Raw genomic sequence first — 20,367 nt, 5'->3', positions numbered from 1 at the left:
CCTGTCCCTATTTAACTCATCATCTAAGAGACAGAGTTTCATAAAAATAGCTATAAAAGATGTGATAAATGCTGCTAACCACATATAAATTATTATGAGAACACGAAATAAACTTAGAAGATGATACTACTAATATCTAACTATCATTCACAGACACAAATCCTTTTTTTAAAAAAATCCAAACTCATAAATAAATCAAACACAGATGATTTCATTGTAAAAACAATTGTTCATTACATATTATATATTAGTGACTTTTTACTTTTTTTTTTTTTTTTTGAGATGGAGTCTTGCTCTTGTTGCCCAGTCTGGAGTGCAATGGCACGATCTCAGCTCACCGCAACCTCCATCTCCCAGGTTCAAGCGATTCTCCTGCCTCAGCCTCCTGAGTAGCTGGGATTACAAGTATGTGCCACATGTATTTTTAGTTGAGACGGGGTTTCTCCATGTTGGTCAGACTGGTCTTGAACTCCAACCTCAGATGATCCACTCGCCTCGGCCTCCCAAAGTGCTGGGATTACAGGCGTGAGCCACGGCGCCCAGCCTATATTTTTTTATTTTTTTGAGACAGGGTCTTGCTCCGTCACCCAGGCTAGAGTGCAGTGGCCCAAACATGGCTCACTGCAGCCTCAACCTCCTGGACCCAAGCAATCTTCCTATCTTAGCCTCCCAAGTAGCTGGGACCACAGGCATGTGCCACCACATCTGCTAATTTTTCTTTTTATAGAGACGGGGTCTCCCTAAGTTGCCCAGGCTGGTCTCCAACTCCTGGGATCCAGTGATCCTCCTGTCTTGACCTCCCAAAGTGCTGGGATTAGAGGTATGAGCCACAGTGCCTGGACTATTAGTTACTTTAAAAGGTTCCATTCATCAGGCCTGGTGCAGTGGCTTATGGTTGTAATCCCAGCACTTTGGGAGACTGAGGTGGAAGGATAGCTTGAAGCTAGGAGTTCAGGACCAGCCTGGGCAACAAAGCAAGACCATGTCTGTACAAAAAATTAAAAAATTAGCTGGGTATGGTGGTATGTGCATGCAGTCCTAGCTACTCTGGAGGCTGCGAGGGTTAGATTTCTAGAGCTCAGGAGTTCGAGAGTGCAGTGAGCTATGATGGTGTCATTGTATTCCAGCCTGGAAAACAGAACAAGACCCTGTCTCAAAAAAAAAAAGACTCCATTCATCTAAAGATAATTTACACACGAATTTCAGAAATACATCTGCCTGTTTGTCTACTATCAGTTTCTATACACCTTCACATGTGTAATATACTTTTATTGAATACTACTAGATAATCCAAATTAGATACATGTATCAGCTGTAATTTGACATTAACCACAATATTATAAGTAAATATTAAAAACTCTTTATTACAGAAGGAGAAGCAAAGGCACAGTAAAACTATTTACCCTAGATCAACAGGACAAAAGAAGACCTGAAATTAATTTTCATTTCCTCATTTAATACTTTATTCAATAAAAGCTAATCCTTTTAGAAGGTCATGGACTCACCGGGCATAGTGGCTCACACCTATAATCCTAGCACTTTGGGAGGCTGAGGCGGGCGGATCACAAGGTCAGGAGTTCGAGACCAGCATGGCCAATATGGTGAAACCCCGTCTCTACTAAAACACAAAAATTAGCTAGGCATGGTGGTGGGCGCCTGTAGTCCCAGCTACTCCAGAGGCTGAGGCAGGAGAATCGCTTCAATCTGGGAGGCACAGGTTGCAGTGAACCAAGATCGAGCCACTGCACTCCAGCCTGGGTGACAGAGGGAGACTCCATTTCAAAAAAAAAAAAAAAAAAGTCATGAACTCAAAACAAAACAAAAAAACAAACAGGCTGTGCATGGTGGCTCGTGCCTGTAATCTCAACACTTTGGGAGGTGGGAGGCCGAGGTGGGCAGATGACCTGAGGTCGGGAGTTCGAGACCAGCCCAACCAACATGGAGAAATCCCATCGCTACTAAAAAAGACAAAATTAGCCGGGCGTGGTGGTGCATGCCTGTAATCCCAGCTACTTGGGAGGCTCAGGCAGGAGAATCGCTTGAACCCAGGAGGCGGAGGTTGCGGTGAGCTGAGATCATGCCATTGCACTCCAGCCTGGGCAACAAGAGCAGAACTCAGTCTCCAAAAAAAAAAAAAAAAAATTAAATTAAAATAAATATATAAATAAAAATTTAAAAATAAGAAAAAATAGCTAATCTTTGGGTTACAGAAGAAACAAAAATGATTCCTTCTTCACTCTAGACAATTCGGAGGAGCTGAGAGGGGAAGTAATAGCCTCCAGAGTAACTAAATAGACAGTACTTGATCATGTAAAGCTAATTCTCTATAAAAAAATTCCAGATTCAGTTTAAACTGTACAGAAAGAATTAATGGGAAGAGGAGAAAACTAAAATGTGAATAGCATATAACAACATCACTGTTTTACCATCAAGTAGAATTGCTCCTTCAATTTATTTTATTTCTACCTTTTTAGCAAAACTATTCTCACTTGGGTGAGATCCCATTTTCACTGTACTTCAAAACCATTCATAAGCAAAAATCAGTGTCAAAAATCTTTAGTAACTTAAAAGAAACAAAAAGTAAAAGTAGAGACAGACAAGAACTCCTCCTGCTTTCTCCTACTGGGCTCATCGTTATTTCTGTTCCGTTACATAAGAGACTAAAACCGACAAACTCTGTTTTATCGCTAACACCTAAAAGCAATAAATGTGATTTGTTACCATATTATGATAAAATTTAACCAAAAAATTTTAAAGATTGGATATTCTACAGTTTACAGTGACATTTATGTATATATGCCTAAAAGCTACATATAAACCTTGAATTCATTTAAAATTATTCCCAAAGAATAAATGAAGGCTGCTTTTGAAGTGCCAGGCATTTTTCTAATTATTTTACAAATATTAACTCATTTAATATTTGTAATAACTCTATTATAAAGTAGGCACTACTATTAGCTTCCTTTCACAAATAGAAAATGGAGGCACAAAGATGTTAGGTAACTTGCCCAAGGTCAAACTGGTAGGAATTTAGGGAGCCAGAGCTTGAGCCAAACTATTGGTCTTAGAGTCTGTTCTCTCGATGACTTCTCTTTGTTGCCTCTCATGGGTCCTTGTAAATACCAATCAAAAGTCTACAATTGGCCGGGTATAGTGGCTCACGCCTGTAACCCCAGCACTTTGGGAGGCTGCGGCAGGCGGAGCACATGAGGCAGGAGTTCGAGACTAGCCTGGCCAACATGGTGAAACCCCATCTCTACTAAAAATACAAAAATCAGCTGGGCATGGTGGCGCACGCCTATAATCCCAGCTACTTGGGAAGCTGAGGCAGGAGAATCCCTTGAATCCGGGAGGTGAAGGTTGCAATAAGCCGAGATCATGCCATCGCACTCCAGCCTGGGCAACAAGAGCAAAACTCCATCTCAAAAATTAAAAAAAAAAAAAAAAGAAAAAAGTCTACAATCAATAGTCCATAAATAAACATAAACCAATCTAAAGCCTTCAGAGAATGTGATCTTTTAAAGCAGAAAACACATCCAAATAACAACTAAAATGGCAATTACAGCTAAGCTATGGTTTGATATTTACTATTGTCAGATAGACTGTAAAATTTCATTCTTCAGTGTGGAAGAAATTTCCAGGAAATCTAATTTTCTGCTTCCTTATGCAGAATCCCAAGACAATATCCTGTGTTCAATTTTTATTCAAAAGGAGTAAGGGAATATTACTTCTATCTGAATAGTTAAGTGGTTGTTCTCCTCCTTTAAGCTCTGACATTTTCAAACCAGAAGCTTCTATGTACTGTTATAAAGTGATCTCCTGGAGGTGGAACTCTATATAGAATCACTGCCTCCAGGTCTAGAGTTGAGTATACAGTATACTGCCTATTGCATAAAAAAGGGTGGTGAGAAGCAGGATATGAACATATATATGTATTTGCTTATGTTTTCAAAAGGAAGTGCTGGAAGGATAGGCTAGAAACCAATTAAAAGGGTCTACTCTTATGGAATGGTGTGGGGAGATGGAGTGGAGGGGAATCAAAGCAAGACTTCTGTGTGTTTTCTTTTAAAAAGTAATTTTTGGCCAGGCATGATGGCTTATCCCTGTAATCCCAGCACTTTGGCAGGCCGAGGCAGGTGGATCACTTGAGCCCAGGAGTTCAAAACCAGCCTGGGAAACAGGCTGGGGAGTGTGCAACCAGCCTGGGAAACAAAACCTCATCTCTGCAAAAAATAGGAAAGTTAGCCAGGCATGGTGGTGCATGCCTGTGGTCCCAGTCCCAGCTACTCAAGAGGGTGAGATGGGAGGATTGCTTGAGCCTAGGAGGTCAAGGCTGCAGGGGGCTGAGATCACGCCACTGCACTCCAGCCTGGGCAACAGAGTGAGACCCACTCTCAAATAAATAAATTAATAAAATAAAATTTGACTTTTGCAACATGTTTTGCATATTTACAAAATAAATCAAAAGAGGAAAGAACCCATCCCTGTCCCACCCCTCCATGTCATCAAAACAAAACAAAATTCAACAACAATGGTAACAAACCAAGCTTCTTGTGGGGATTCCCTCTGTGAAGTTTTCAGGACTTGAATCTCCAAGTCTGGAATCAGAGATCACAAGAGCTACCCTACTGAAGTGTGTCCAAATGTAAATATATCTCCCCCCATAGAACTTCAAGAGATTACTCTGAAGCAATGGTACTGTGGAACTCAGGGACACCAACTGCTTTGGTTTACAGCTTTATTAATCAAATTCTATGTATCTTTGAATCTTCCTCAAGCAAACTAAGTTTTTTCTTCCAAATCTCCACTATTACTTCATAGAGCAGAATAAGTGAAATAAGGTCTATATCTAGATATCCCCTCATAATATTTCAGAATACAAAACAAAAAAAAAGAAGGTCCCAAAAGTTTCAGTGTGAAGCTTGAGTACCTTCTTAGCTCTGGAAATACCCATCTATCTATATCTTTAACAATTCCCTCCCTTTCGTTTTTTTAGATGACTTAAAAATTGACATAAAATTCATGTAACAAAATTCACCATTTTAAAGTGTACAATTCAGTGGTTTTCAGTACATGTACAAGGTTGTGCAGCCATCATCACTACTAATTCCAGAACATGTTCAACACCTCAAAAAGAAATACCATATGCATTAAGTGGTTACTTCTTTTTATTTCTTAAGTTCTGTTTTTCTGAGGTTCTTAATAGTAAGGCTTGGCTGGGGGCGTTGGCTCACGCCTATAATCCCAGCACTTTGGGAGGCCGAGGCGGGTGGATCACGAGGACAGGAGATCCAGACCACCCTGGCCAACATGGTGAAATCCCATCTCTACTAAAAATACAAAAATTAGCCAGGCATGGTGGCGGGCCCCTGTAATCCCAGCTACTCTGTGAGGCAGGAGAATCGCTTGAACCCGGGAAGTGGGCAACAGCGCAAGAAGATCACACCACTGCCCTCCAGCCTGGGCAACAGAGTAAGACTCTGTCTTAAAAGCAAAAACGAAAAACAAATTCGAAGAAAATATATGGAAAGAAACAAAAAGTTTACTGCACTCCAGCTTGGGCAACAGAGCAAGACTCTGTCTTAAAAGCAAAAACAAAAAACAAACACAAAGAAAATATAGGTAAAGAAACAAACAAAAAATCTACAGTCTAAGTTTTTTTAGGCTAAAAAATAAAAAAGATGATGAGGAATTAATGGATATATTAGCCAGGAGCATCAGTGTTCCTACAAAATGAAATTATCAGATGTTAACTCTAGTTCTTTGAGGCAAGTTTTGCTGAAGCTACTTAAAGGTCAACTTTTGTGTTCTACTTTTGAGTCTGACATCTGGGTAAATGTTACTTCATATAATAGTTCAGGTAATTATTTTATACATATTTTCAAAATAAGCAAAAAATTTAAAAACAGTAATACAGTAAGAAGCAGAGCTGTGTAGATAGCAATGTATAATTTTAACTCTTTAAAATTAAACACTAAAATTTGTTCAAAACAGGCAAATAAAAATATGTGCATTTGCAGAATTATGTTGATACAATGGCTGCAGTCAAGTTCAGCCACACAGTATACATTATACATGTGATAGCTCTGCTTAAAATCTAAGCTATGGTAGCTTTGGCTGAAATACCTGAAGTAAAAGAGAGAAGCTAATGCTCATTAATGGGTTAAACCCATGTGGTTTTGCTTTGTTCAATAAACTGAAAATAAACTTTTTTCTGATGATATCTTCAGGACATACGAAGCAATGTTTGAAGATTAATGATTATCATATAATTTTATATGTGTAAACTGTTTAGCTGACTAGGCTGAATGTACCCTGGAAAAGATGTTTTTGAATAAATTTTGTTTATCTATTTTCATTTGCTTTGTTCAAACAAGATATCACTGGAACAAGTTCAGTTAATCAGGGTTATAGTTCATTGTGGTTTTACTATAAAATATTATAAAGCAAAAGAAACGCCAACTACCTACCTAAGCGATGAAATCCAAAGGTGAATCTTTTGGTTGGTGATTTTGATGATAGCCACAAAGCAAGCAGGGTGAGTATGATGGCGCTTAGGTCCGTTAACATATGAAGTGCATCTGTCATGATTGCTAGGCTATTTGCAATGTATCCGCCTTAGAGTTACAAGTAGGAGGAAAAAAGGAACAAGTTAATTTTTTAAAAAAGCAAGCAATCAAACTAGAAATATGCAATATCCTACAAAACATGAACTTCTAACTAAATTTTTACCCCATTACAATTAAATCAAAGTATTCTGAAATTTTATTCAAAATATTAGATATAGGTTCATTTTTCAAGTGAGAATATCCATTTCTTTTTTTCTTTTTCTTTCTTTCTTTTGTTTTTTTTCTGAGACAGAGTCTCATTCTGTTGCCCAGGCTGGAGTGCAGTGGTGCAATCTCGGCTCGCTGCAACCTCTGCCTTCTGGGTTCAAGTGATTCTTCTGCCTCAGCCTCCCGGGTAGCTGGGATTACAGGCATGCGCCACCACGCCCGGCTAATTTTTGTATTTTTAGTAGAGACAGGGTTTCACCATGTTGGCCAGGCTGGTCTCAAACTCCTGGCCTCAAGTGATCCGCTCACCTCGGCCTCCCAAGTGTTGGGATTACAGGCATGAGCCAATGTGTCCAGCCAGAATATCCATTTCTAGTAACACATGCTGCAAGGAGTCAATGACCTTTAGAAAGTTAAGAACCACAAGGCAAATATATAAAGAGAGATTTTGTGTCTTGATACTGAAGTTTTGCTCAACTTACTAATTCTACTATTAGTGAATTAATAACCATATCTAAATATTACAACAAAGCTGAAGAAGGATGTTCACTTGTTGAGGGGCGTTGGAACATAAAATTAAACTGAGGAAACCTACAAAATGTACATTAGTTTGATATAAAATATGTAAAAATTAACTGATTCACTTACCAATATCTCTGAAGAGGGGTACAAAAGGTAGTATTTAGGATACAATTTTTGTCATCGATTTTCCAGGCATTTAATATATATATATTATACATTATTTCACTGTGTGTCTGTATTGTCCCATAATGGACAACCAATTTTCCTAGCATTATTCATTGAATAAGCTTTTATGTGTATCAGAATCACCTGAAGGGCTTGTTAAACTACAAACTGTTTAACTCTACTCCCAGAATTTCTTTTTTTTTTTTTTTTTTGAGACGGAGTTTCGCTCTGTCGCCCAGGCTGGAGTGCAGTGGCGCGATCTCAGCTCACTGCAAGCTCCACCTCCTGGGTTCACGCCATTCTCCTGCCTCAGCCTCCCGAGTAGCTGCGATTACAGGTGCCCGCCACTGCGCCCAGCTAATTTTTTGTATTTTTAGTAGAGACGGGGTTTCACCGTGTTAGCCAGGATGGTCTCGATCTCCTGACCTCATGATCCACCCACCTCGGCCTCCCAAAGTGCTGGGATTACAGGCGTGAGCCACCGCGCCCGGCCTACTCCCAGAATTTCTGATTCGGTAGGTCTGGGTGGGGATGGGGATGGGACCTGAGAATGTATATTGCTAACATGCTCCCGGGTAACGCTGATGCTTCAAGTCTTGGAACCACACTTTGAGAATCACTATTATAATGTACAGCAGAACTGCATGATCAGGTAAGTGTGCCGAGCTGTTGATCCTCCTCATTCCTGAGCTGGGTGTGTAGAGACAAGAGCAGCAGGAGACTAGGGGCTGATGATATTTTAGTCACATCCATTTACCCCAGAGTGCTCCATACAAATAGCATTTTTGTGTATTCCCCGGCATGAAAAAGCTGGAAAGCACCGAGAGAAGGTTGGTGTTAAACAACATGAAGTTTTGGAATCTCAGAAAGCCTGAATGAGTTAATTTTTTTGAGCTTTAGCATACTCATCATTTTATAATGAGGATAATTCCTTAAAGCAACTCTGTCCAACAGAACTTCGAGATGATAGAAATGTTCTGTATCTGAGCTGTCCAATGGTGCAGTCACTAGTCACATGTGGCTTTTCAGCATTTGAAAAATGGCTAGTAAGGTTGGGGCACAGTGGCTTATACCTGTAATCCCAGCTGTTTGGGAGGCCGAGGTGGGAGGACTGCTTGAGCCCAGGAGTCTGAGGCTGCAGTAAGCTATAATGGCACCAGTTCACTCCAACTTGGGTGACAAGAGTGAGACATTGACTAAAAAAAAAAAGAAAAATGGGGCCAGGTGCAGTGGCTCACGCCTGTAATCCCAACACTTTGGGAGGCTGAGGCAGGCAGATCACCTGAGCTCAGGAGTTCGAGACTAGCCTGGGCAACATGGTGAAACCCCATCTCTACCAAAAAATAAATAAGAAAGAAAAAGAAAAATGGTTAGTGAAACTAAGGAATTTAATTAATTAAACTTTTTTTTTTTTTTTAAAGAGTCAGGGTCTCGCTTTGCCACCCAGGCAGGAATGCAGTGATGTGATCATAACTCACTGTAGCCTCAACCTCCTGTGTTCATGTAATCCTCCCATCTCAGCCTCCTGAGTAGCTGGGACTACAGGCATGTACCACCATGCTCAGCTAATCTTTTTATCTTTTTTTTTCAGGAGATGAGGTCTTGCTATGTTGCCTAGGCTTAATTATTTACTTTTAATTAACCTAAACTTAAAAAGCTACATGTTGGTGACATCAGCCAAAAAAAAAAAGGACCTCTGAAAATCATCTTCACAAAAAGAATGAAAACATGGACAAAAATAGTCAAAGTCAGCTTTTTCAGAACTTCGAAAATTAGCCAAAAGCTTATACACATAGCACTTATTCGAGAAAAATAGCTGCATCTCAGCAAGAACAGTTATCTTCGTGGTGTTTTAATTTGCGCTGTACCCATTTGTTGTCCTCCAGCTGTATGGTAGCCTTGAAAACCAACAGGCCACAATCACAGTGAAAACCTCAGGTTGGCAGCCACTGGAGGATACAAAATGAGTTTGGAGCTCCTTCAATGCCCCATACCCAGAGAACTGTCATTATTTGACCTGCCTGGTAGTTCCCTAAAGGACGTGCAAGGATGTTTTTATTTGACTGGACACTTGAAGCTTGCCCTGTATGAACAGCCCCCGTCTTGCCATGCTTGTCAAAAATCAGAGGCAACTAACACTGCAGCTTCCTGAGGTAGGTAATGATGTGTTCTCTGTGTTCAAAAATTTCACAGTGTCTACCCTGGAATGGATCTCTTTTCCCCCAATTTGCTCTTTCAATCTAGAAATGTGTGGCCAGGCGCAGTGGCTCACACCTGTAATCCCAGCATTTTGGGAGGCTGAGGCGGGCAGATCACCTGAGGTCGGGAGTTCGAGACCAGCCTGACCAATATGGAAAAACCCTGTCTCTACTAAAAATACAAAATTAGTTGGGCATGGTGGCACATGCCTGTAATCCCAGCTACTCGGGGGCTGAGGCAGGAGAATTACTTGAACCCAGAAGGCGGAGGTTACGGGCAGGTGGAGGTTGTGGTGAGCTGAGATTGCGCCATTATACTCTAGCCTGGGCAACAAGAGTGAAACTCTGTCTCAAAAAAAAAAAATTATAGAAATGTGTATCCTCCAGCTATGGGAAAACTTCCTAAACCATAAACTATAGTGTTGATGATTTCGTAGCCTTTGCTTTATTTCTCAAACTCCTTCCTGTTATTTGGAGTTTAGATTGATATTCTAATTTTTTTTTTTTTTTTTTTTTTTTTTTTGAGACAGAGTCTCACTCTGTCACCCAGGTTGGAGTACAGTGGTGCGATCTCAGCTCACTGCAACCTCCGCCTTCTGGGTTCAAGCAATTCTCCTGCCTCACCCTCCCGAGTAGCTGGGATTGCAGGCATGTGCCACCATGCCTGGCTAATTTTTGTATTTTTAGTAGAGGTGGTGTTTCATCATGTTGGCCAGGCTGGTCTCGAACCCCTAACCTCAGGTGATCTGCCCGCCTTGGCGTCCCAAAGTGCTAGGATTACAGGCATGAGCCACCATGCCTGGCCTCTGAATTGTTTTTGCCCTTTCTCTCCAATTATACATCTTTTTGCTCAATTCTGTGAGAGAGTACCTTAATTCATCATCTTTTTTTGAGATAGGGTCTTGCTCTGTTGTCCAGGCTGCAATGCAGTGGCACAATCATGGCTCACTGTGGCCTGGACCTCCTGGGCTTAAGCAATCCTTCCACCTCAGCCTCCTTTGTAGCTGGGACTACAGGCATGTGCCACCACACCTTGCTAATTTTTTTTCTCAATTTTTATTAGAGACAAGGTGTCACTATGTTGCCCAGGCTGGTCTTGAATTCTTGGACTCGGGCAATCTTCCTGCCTTAGCCTCCTAAGTTGCTGGAACTACAGGAGCATGACAACATGCTTGGCTTTTTTTTTTTTTTTTCTTCAATTTTTAGTAAAGATGAGGTTTCACTATACTGCCCAGGCTGATCTTGAATTCCTGGGCTCATGTGATCTTCCCACCTCAGCCTCCCAAAGTGCTGTGATTTCAGGCATGAGCCACTGCACCCAGCCCTTAATTTATCTTCTAACTTTTCTACGGAGTTTAAAAGAAATTTCAGCCAGGCGTGGTGGCTCACGCCTGTAATCCCAGCACTTTGGGAGGCTGAGGCGGGCGGATCACGAGGTCAGGAGATGGAGACCATCCTGGTTAACACGGTGAAAGCCCGTCTCTACTAAAAATACAAAAAAATAGCAGGCGTGGTGGTGGGTGCCTGTAGTCCCAGCTACTTGGGAGGCTGAGGCAGGAAAATGGCATGAACCCGGGAGGTGGAGCTTGCAGTGAGCCAAGATGGCGCCGCTGCACTCCAGCCTGGGCGACAGTGCGAGACTCCATCTCAAAAATAAATAAATAAATAAAAAATAAATAAAAGAAATTTCAACTATGTTTTTATTGTGCAGAAGCTCTTTTCGTTACCCTGAATTTTTTTTTTTTTTTTTTTTGAGACAGGGTCTCACTCTGTCACCTAGGCTGGAGAGCAATCGCACAAACACTTGGCTCACTGCAGCCTCAACTTCTTGGCCTCAAGTGATCCTCCCACCTTAGCCTCCTAAGTAGCTGGGACCACAGGTAGGCACCACCATGCCCTACTATTTTTCTTTCTTTCTTTTTTTTGTAGAGCCAGGGTCTTGCCACGTTGCCCAGGCTGGTCTTGAACTTCTGAGCTGAAGTGCTCCTCCTGCCTCAGCCTCCCAAAGTGCTAGGACTACAGGCATGAGCTACTGTGCCCACCCTGAATTTCTATTTTAAAGTAGTCTGTTCTTGCTTCATGGATACGTGATCTTCTTTTTATCTCTGAGTATACTAATTATATAATTTTACTATTATATCTGACTGGCTTTTAAATAGGTTTAACTAGCTTTCCTTATTTTAGCCGCCTTCTTCACCCACACTTCCAGAGGTACCTGATACAACCAATCTGGACCCTACTTAGGATTTTCTAGTGCAGTAGTTCTAAAATATGGTCCCTGGATCAGCAGTGTTAGCATTCACTGGGATCTTGTGTTTTAACAAGTTCTCTATATGATTCTGATGCACAATAAAGCTTCAGAATCACTGCTGTAGTATAAACTGTGATGGTTCTCAGCCTTCCCCACTGCTGGCTTAGGTGTTTGTTTTCTTGGGTCTACTAAGTCAGTTACTTCTTTATCTGTTTCCTTTCCAGTTTCCAAAATGTTTGTTGCTATCTTTTCCTCTCCAGTTTTCCTCATATGTGTGAATTTATATCTTTTTTAAAAAAAATCTCTTTATTGTATAAGAGGCCAGGTATGGTGGCTCACGCCTGTAATCCCTGCACTTTGGGAGGCCAAGGTGGGCAGATCACTTGAGGTCAGGAGTTCAAGACCAGCCTGGCCAACATGTTGAAACCCCGTCTCTATTAAAAATACTAAAAATTAGCTGGGCATGATGGTGTGCACCTGTAGTCCCAGCTACTTGGGAGTCTGAGGCAGGAGAATCACTTGAATTCGGGAGGTAGAGGCTGCTACTCAGGAGGCTGAGGCAGGAGAATCACTTGAACCCAGGAGGTGGAGGCTGCAGTGAGCTGAGATTGTGCACTCCAGCCTGGGTGACAGAGTGAGACTCCATTAAAAAAAAATCCGTTTATTGTATAAGAGAGGCACCAGGAACAAGCAAAATTAGATGCATGAGTTCAATTTGCCATCTTTACCTAGATGTTTATATTCACTCTCAATTAAGCATTTTCATTTTCAATAAAAATGCAGTTGTAACTCTGCTGCCAAATCCAAAGGATGTTTTAGTTCTCATCTAATTAGACCTCTCAACAGTTTCAACCTATTTATTTCCACTTTGAAATACTCTTTAAAAAAAAAAAAATTTGGAACAGCTTTTCCCCTCTGCCTGATTTCTAAAGTTGGAGATCCTACAGACTTGGGATCTCTAGGTAATTTTACCTATTCCTACGGCATTACATACGTATCTCTCTCTCCTTTGACCTCTCTTCTAACCACAGAGTCATATTTTTGCTTCCAAGAACATACCCTCCAATCCATTCTTTTTTTTTTTTTTTTGAGATGGAGTTTTGCTCTTGTTGCCCAGGCTGGAGTGCAACGGCACGATCTCGGCTCACCACAACCTCCGCCTCCCGGGTTCAAGTGATTCTCTTGCCTCGGCCTCCCGAGTAGCTGGGATTACAGGCATGTGCCACCGTGCCTGGCTAATTTTGTATTTTTAGTAGAGACGGGGTTTCGCCATATTGGTCAGGCTGGTCTCGAACTCCCGATCCATTCTTCACATAACAGCAAAGTAATCTTTCAAAAAGGTAAATCCCATCTTGTTACTCTTCTGCTTAAAACCTTATCTGGTCGGCTGGGCGTGGTGGCTCACGCCTGTAATCCCAGCTCTTTGGGAGGCCGAGGCGGGCGGATCACGAGGTCAGGAGATTGAGACCATCCTGGCTAACACGGTGAAACCCTGTCTCTACTAAAAATACAAAAAATCAGCCGGGTGCCGTGGCGGGTGCCTGTAGTCCCAGCTACTCAGGAGGCTGAGGCAGGAGAATGGTGTGAACCCAGGAGGCAGAGCTTGCAGTGAGCTGAGATCGCGCCACTGCACTCCAGCCTGGGCGAAAGAGCGAGACTCCGTCTCAAAAAACAAACAAACAACCCTTATCTGGCTTTCCATTGCACTTAAAATAAAAACGACACTCATCTAACATGGCCTACCAGGACCAGCCTGATCTCTTCCTCCTGCCTCTTTCCCTCATGGTTACACACTGAAGCCAAACTGGCCTTCTTTCTAATTCCTTTTGAAGAACTGAAGGCTTTAGGACCTTGGTACATGCTGTTCTCTTCTCTTGGAAAACTCCCTCACTCTGTTTGGGTAACTCCTACTCTTCTTTTTTTTTGGCTTAAATGTACCTGGTCCATGCATAAACTATGTCCTACTGGTTACCACGTCTTATAGTACCTTGTTCTTTTTCTTCCTAGCACTTAGGACCATCTAAATTTTAAATTTACTTACGTGTTTAATGTTTGTCTCTTCCATTAAATTCTCCAGATAGTAGAGGTCATAATAGTTTCGTTCTCCATTGTATATTCAGAACATGGAGCACAGTGCCTGGCACATAGTGTAAGTACTCAAAATACACTTCCAAAGAGAAGAGAAAAGAACGGACCTTGATGAAGGTCTCAGAGCAAGGTAAGTGGTAAAGCCAACCAAGTCTATCTCAGATCATTTAATTACTTCATTTTTTTTCCTTCTTTTTGAGACAGAGTCTCACTCTGTCACCTGGGGTGGAGTACAGTAGCCGGATCTCAGCTCACTGCAACCTCCACCCCCTAGGCTCAACCGATCCTGCCACTTCAGCCTCTGGAGGAGCCAGGACCACAGACACGCACCACCAAGTCAGGCTGAGTTTTTGTTTTTGTTTTTGGTAGAGAGGGGGTTTCATCATGTTGCCAGGCTGGTCTTGAACTCCTGAGCTCAAGCGATCCTCGGCCTCCCAACGTGCTGGGATTATAGGCATGAGCCACCGCACCCAGCCAAATTGCTTCATTTTTTATTACTCCATACTTCCTACATAAGATACTTCCTACACCTGGCCAAATCGCTTCATTTTTTTATATATATATTTTATTTAATGTAGTCTCACTCTGTTGCCCCGGCTGGACTGCAGTGGCATGATCTCAGCTCACTGCAACCTCTGCCTCCTGGGTTAAAGCGATTTCTGGATAATTTTTGTATTTTTAGTAGAGATGGGGTTTCACCATGTTGGCCAGGCTGCTCTCAAACTCCTGACCTCAAGTGATCCGCCCGCCTTGGCCTCCCAAAAGTGCTAGGATTACAGGTGTGAGCCACCGCGCCTGGCCAAATTGCTTCATTTTTTATTTCTCCATACTTCCTACATAAGATGCTTTATTTCTTTTTCTTTCTTTCTTTTTTTGAGACAGAGTCCCACTCTGTCACCCAGGCTGGAGTGCAGTGGTGCAATCTTGGCTTACTGCAACCTCCGCCTCCCAGGTTCAAGCGATTCTTGTGTCTCAGCCTCCCCAGTAGCTGGGACTACAGGCGCGCCATGACGCCTGGCTAATTTTTTTGTATTTTCAGTAGAGCGGGGGTTTCACCGTGTTGGCCAGTCTGCTTTCCTGCTAACCTCAAGTGATACACCTGCCTCGAAGATGCTTTATTTATAAGCGCTTTGGACATACTTTAATAAATGCTCTATTGTATACAGTTGAACTCTATATAACATTTTGAATAATATTGTTAATGCTTACCCTAAGTACTACTATCATCTCTGTATTGTTTAACAAAATATTTCCACATTTGAGAATAAAGTCAGTATTTGAAAGGAAATACTTACTGTGGCTTTCATAAAACAACATTTACCAAATAACAGATTTCAGAAGTGAGAAGTCAAGACAATTATATCTTAATGATTTTTACTTAGGTGAAATAAACTCTGAATTATTAATCATTTTAAGGGGGGATGCTGTGATTGTTATTTTAACTTCAAATATTCAATGTTAACTTCAAAAATCATTAAATCTGAATGACTCGATATTCTAGTTGTGTTAGTTTGGGCAAGTCACCGAATCTCTGTCTGCTGAGACCATGGTGCTTTATCTGGGGCACAGCTTGTCTCCTGTCTTTTAATTTCTTTACAGCTTAAGCATTTATAATTATCTAACAGAATAAAAATGAATTAATTCAACAAGTTTATTGAGTATCTACTTTGTGCCAGTCACTGTTCTAGGTGCTAGGAATTCAGCCTGTATTTCAGTGGAAACAGACAGGTAATATTAAATGAGTAAATAAATATCTCAGATGCTGAGGACTTTGAAAGTTGGAGAGGGAACAGGGGACAAAAGAGATTTACTTTAGTCAGTCAGAAAAGGTCTCTCAAAGGTGTGGTTTTTTTAAATTTTTATTTATTTATTTTTTTGAGACGGAGTCTCACTGTGTTGCCCAGGCTGGAGTGCAGTGGCACGATCTCAGCTCACCACAACTTCCGCCTCCCGGGTTCAAGCGATTCTCCTGCTTTAGCCTCCCAAGTAGCTGCGATTACAGGTGCCTGCCACAACGTCCGGCTAATGTTTGTATTTTTTTTTTAGTAGAGACAAGGTTTCATCATGTTGGCCAGGGTGGTCTCAAACTCCTGACCTCAGGTGATCCACCCACCTCGGCTTCCCAAAGTGCTGGGATTAAAGGCATGAGCCACTGCACCTGCCCGGGGTGTCTTTTTAAATAAGACACAAATGACAAGAAACTGGCCAAGAAAAGATTTGGGAAAGGCAGTCTATGTAAAGCAGTGTTTTTCAAACTAAGGCCCTGACCTACTGCAGTGGACACATGAAATCCATTTAGTGAGCTGGGACCACAATTGAAAAACTTAGGATACATCACACGAAGGAAAATTTTTGTTTCAGTTATACGTATATTTATACACGTGACCTGTGTATATTCTCATACATATGTACACATGCATGCCTAAATGAGTCACAATGTGAAGTGTATTTCTTACTATAGTGAGGTCAAAAAATATTTGAAAGCCACTGAGATAGAAGGATCAGCCACTTTGAACACCTTAGAGGCAAAAAGAGCTTTGTGAGTTGTAGGAGGAAAAAGAAGACCAGCATGGCTGAAGCGAGCCCTGGGGAGGAGTGTTAAAAAAGAAGGTAGGAAATGTATATAATTTTTCCCACATAGAACCCTCCAGTCAAGCATCTTAAACCTAGACTGCCACCTGTTTTTGTCATGGTTCATCATTTAAGAGATAACGTGTGAGAATCATCTCCCTGCTTTAATGTCACTTTGTAAACTGTCACTGAGAAGTTAGTAGTTATACTGACGTGACTGAAAATAACCTCTAAACTAAGAATGTATCTTATATTGAGAACGGATTGTTCGTATAATTAAAAAATGAACAAGAAAACCAGGCTCATAGAACTTTGGCGGAGTCCTCTGGTTCATTTCAGGCCCTTCTTACAAGGCAAAAATTTCATGTTAGCTGGTAATTAATTTTGCAAATCTCTTGGCTATAAATACAAAAGGAAATCGTATAAAAGAAACCACTTAGGTCAAATGTAGAGGAAAAAATGCTGGGACTGTAGAGGTGGCTCTTCCATTAACTCCCTAAGTGGCCCTCACGACTTATTTCACCGGTTTGTGCCCTGGAAATCCTTACATGAAAAAAAAAAAAAAAAGGAGGTGGAGCAGGTGTTCAGTAAGGTCCCTTCATACTGTAAAATTCTATGATCTTAAGTTATTTACGATCATTTACTATTTTAAACGTTGCGAAAATTAACCTGATATTTTACCAGAACTTTGTAAAAAGAGGAAGTTACATGACATACAATGAAGATAACGTCCTTAACTTTACGGTAGATGACAGTGTTTGAACAACTAGAAGAGAAAGTCAAAGTTATCTCGGGGAGTTTATGTTGTACTTAGATTGAGCTGCACTTTGGAACCGTGTGGCCTTTTCACATGAGATCAGTGTCTTGATAAATACAAACTTCCTGAAAAGATGGGTTAAACCTCAAAGCCTGTGTAACTACAGCTTGACAAAGACTCTCGAGGAAAGGTAAACGGAAAGTGAGTTGGCAACACAACTCACCTACAAGTTCTCCAATCATGAAAAGCAAGTAAAGAACGGCAGCAATGGTCAACCTGGTTTTCACCTTTCTCTGCTTCAGTATCTCTCTCTGTTTGCTGCAGTTGTCACAGGAGTCCACCTTCAAACTCAGCTGACTGTTGGTCAAAGGTAAGTCTTGGTCCAGTAAGGAATCATCGTCGGCCTGGAGGGTCGGGTGCGCCCCGTTAACAGGCCTTTCCGGGGCTTCGGAACCGTCATCGGCCACCACAACTCGAAGTTTGTTGAACCGAGAAAGCCCCTCGTCCCCCGCCTCATCCGAGAAGTCAAAGGCGCTGGTGTCATTTAAAAACAGCGGCGCATCATCCTTCCTTAGCAGAGATTTGAGGCGCTTCCACGCGCCAGAGCCGGCCATGGCAGAGGCTGAGCGACCGCGGTGCGGAACGGATTGCGGGAGGCGGACGGCCGGCGGCGCCTACTTCACCGGAGCGCCAGTTCTCGAGGGCAGTGCCGCGCGTCCCTCCCCATCCTGTGGAAAACGAAACACGTTATAAATTAAAGGCGCCCAACCCTGTCCTCAAGTTCCAAAGCCGCTGGCGGCGGGTCGCAGGGCCGGCCCCGAGGCTCCGCCGGGGCTCCGCGAGAGGGCGGCACATCTATTTAATACCTGGGGCGCTGCCGCGGGGCCGCAGCTCATCTCCCCGCCCCCGGCCGGCTCAGCGAGGCCGGCTTGCGCTGCTCCACCCGGGGCCACGGGAGAGCGGGGTCGTGCTCGCGTCCGCCGCGCCCGCCGCTGGAGGCCAGCTCCTCAAGTCTGACAGGTTCGGGGCCGGACGCCCACAGCCGCCGCCTCTCCCCGCCTTGCGCGAGGCCACGCGCGTGCGCCGGGCGAGGCGCGCGAGGGAGGGGTCGGCGCGAGGACACGCAGGCCCGGCGCGCAGGGCTGGGGCGCCCGCGATGGGCGGGGGCGCGCGGCCCGCCCCGCCCCTCGCCCCGAGGCTGGCTTGGGGGCCCCCGCGCCGCCTCCGCCCAGGGGTCACTCACTGGCCAACTGAGGGGACTCTGGGCGGCCCCTTCCACCTTCCTAGGCTGGGAGGCAAGTGCGGTCGGAGGGTCACGCCGGGGACTGGGCGTTGCTGCTAGGAGTTCCCTCCACCAAAAGTGTGTCTCAGGAATCTCGGGTCGGGATCTGGGTTGCGGGTGCTCGGCAGAAGACAAACCCTGCACTTTTCTTGCTAACTGGAAAGGCAAGCAGCTTTTCTCTCCTCGAATTGCTTGTCTCTGGCAAATTGGCAACATTTGCTGCAGTCAACTGGAGAGGGCAAGGCTGTCGTCGTCAGCAGTTCTGTGTCCTACTGTTTTTCAGCAAATATGTATTGTCCTCTGTGTTCTCTGCCGTATTCCTTTTGCCTCCAAGGTATTTGCGATATGTACTAAACTCAAGCACAGAAAATCTAGTACAGGCATACCTTGGAGATACTGCGAATTTGGTTCCAGACCACTGCAATATGACAAAGTGAGGTCTCACAAATGTTCCATGTCCCAGTGCAAATACAGTCATGTTTGTAATGTAGTCTATTAAGTGTGTAATAGCGTTATGTCTAAAACAGTGTGCATACCTTAATTTAAAATATTGGGAGAGTGGGAGGAAAAAGTATATATACTTTTTTTTTTTTTTTCTGAGACGGAGTCTCGCTCTGTCACCCAGGCTGGAGTGCAGTGGCGCAATCTCGGCTCACTGCAAGCTCCGCCTCCCGGGTTCACGCCATTCTCCTGCCTCAGCCTCTCCGAGTAGCTGGGACTACAGGCGCCCGCCACCACGCCCGGCTAATTTTTTTTTGTATTTTTAGTAGAGACGGGGTTTCGCCATGGTCTCGATCTCCTGACCTCGTGATCCGCCCGCCTCGGCCTCCCAAAGTGCTGGGATTACAAGCGTGAGCCACCGCGCCCGGCCTATACATTTGTTAATTGCTCTGAGGAAGGAGGGTCGCTTGAGCCCAGAAGTTCGAGATTAGTGAGCTATGATTGTGCCTCCGCACCCCAGCCTGGCGATAGAGTGAGACCCTGTCTCTATAAATAAACAAGTAAATAAAATACATGACTGCTAAAAAATGCTAACAATCGGCTGGGCGTGGTGGCTCATGCCTGTAATCCCGGCCCTTTGGGAGGCCGAGGCACCGGATCACCTGAGGTTGGGAGTTCAAGACCAGCTTGACCAAAATGGAGAAACCCTGTCTCTACTAAAAATACAAAATTAGCCAGGCATGGTGGCGCATGCCTGTAATCCCAGCTACTAGGGAGGCTGAGGCAGGAGAATCGCTTGAACCCGGGTGGCGAAGGTTGTGGTGAGCCGAGATCACGTCATTACACTCCAGCCTGGGCAACAAGAGCAAAACTTCGTCTCAGAAAGAAAAAAAAAAAAGCTATCAATCATCTAGGCTTTTAGCAAGTCATATTCTTTGCTAGTTGGAGGGTCTTTGCTCCCTGTTGATGGCTGTTGACTGATCTGGATGGTGGCTGCTGAAGTTTGGGGTGGCTGTGGCAATTCCTTAAAATAAGACAACAATGACATTTGCTACATTGATTGTTGTTTTCATGAAAGAGTTCTTGATGGTGTGTGATGCTGGTTGATAATGTTCTACCCACAGTGGACCTTTCAAACTTGGAGTCAATCCAGTTTTCTCAAGCCCTGCCTCTGCTTTATCAACTGTTTATGGAATATTCAAATCCTTTGTTGCCATTTCAACAGTATCCACAGCATCTTCACAAGGAGTAGATTCTATCTCAAGAAACCACTCTCCTTGCTTAAGAAGCAACTCCTCATCTGTTTAAATTTTATG

General features: G+C 43.2%; 1 protein-coding gene across 2 annotated transcripts in view; it reads right to left on the bottom strand.

Annotated features, from left to right (window-relative positions):
• SLC30A4 (solute carrier family 30 member 4) overlaps nucleotides 1–18,410 on the bottom strand; it is a 35,845-nt gene extending 17,435 nt beyond the window's left edge. The window contains exons 1-4 of one of the 2 annotated variants that reach the window (XM_030814137.1): nucleotides 18,195–18,410; nucleotides 17,552–18,056; nucleotides 6,471–6,617; nucleotides 210–1,128 (exon numbers count right to left, since the gene is read on the bottom strand). In XM_030814137.1, the coding sequence (XP_030669997.1) occupies nucleotides 1,103–1,128; nucleotides 6,471–6,617; nucleotides 17,552–17,942 (564 nt within the window). In that variant the 5' untranslated portion in view covers nucleotides 17,943–18,056; nucleotides 18,195–18,410 and the 3' untranslated portion in view covers nucleotides 210–1,102. Of the gene's footprint in view, nucleotides 1–209; nucleotides 1,129–6,470; nucleotides 6,618–17,551; nucleotides 18,057–18,194 lie in introns of those variants that run through there. The other variant, XM_003266870.4, reaches the window with a different exon arrangement.
• Between the last annotated feature and the right edge of the window lie 1,957 nt (nucleotides 18,411–20,367).

The sequence above is a fragment of the Nomascus leucogenys genome, chromosome 6, assembly GCF_006542625.1.
Source record: "Nomascus leucogenys isolate Asia chromosome 6, Asia_NLE_v1, whole genome shotgun sequence".
NCBI lineage: Eukaryota > Metazoa > Chordata > Mammalia > Primates > Hylobatidae > Nomascus > Nomascus leucogenys.
The sequence above is the reverse complement of the archived record's forward strand: the minus strand, read 5'-3'. Positions and strand labels throughout refer to the sequence as shown.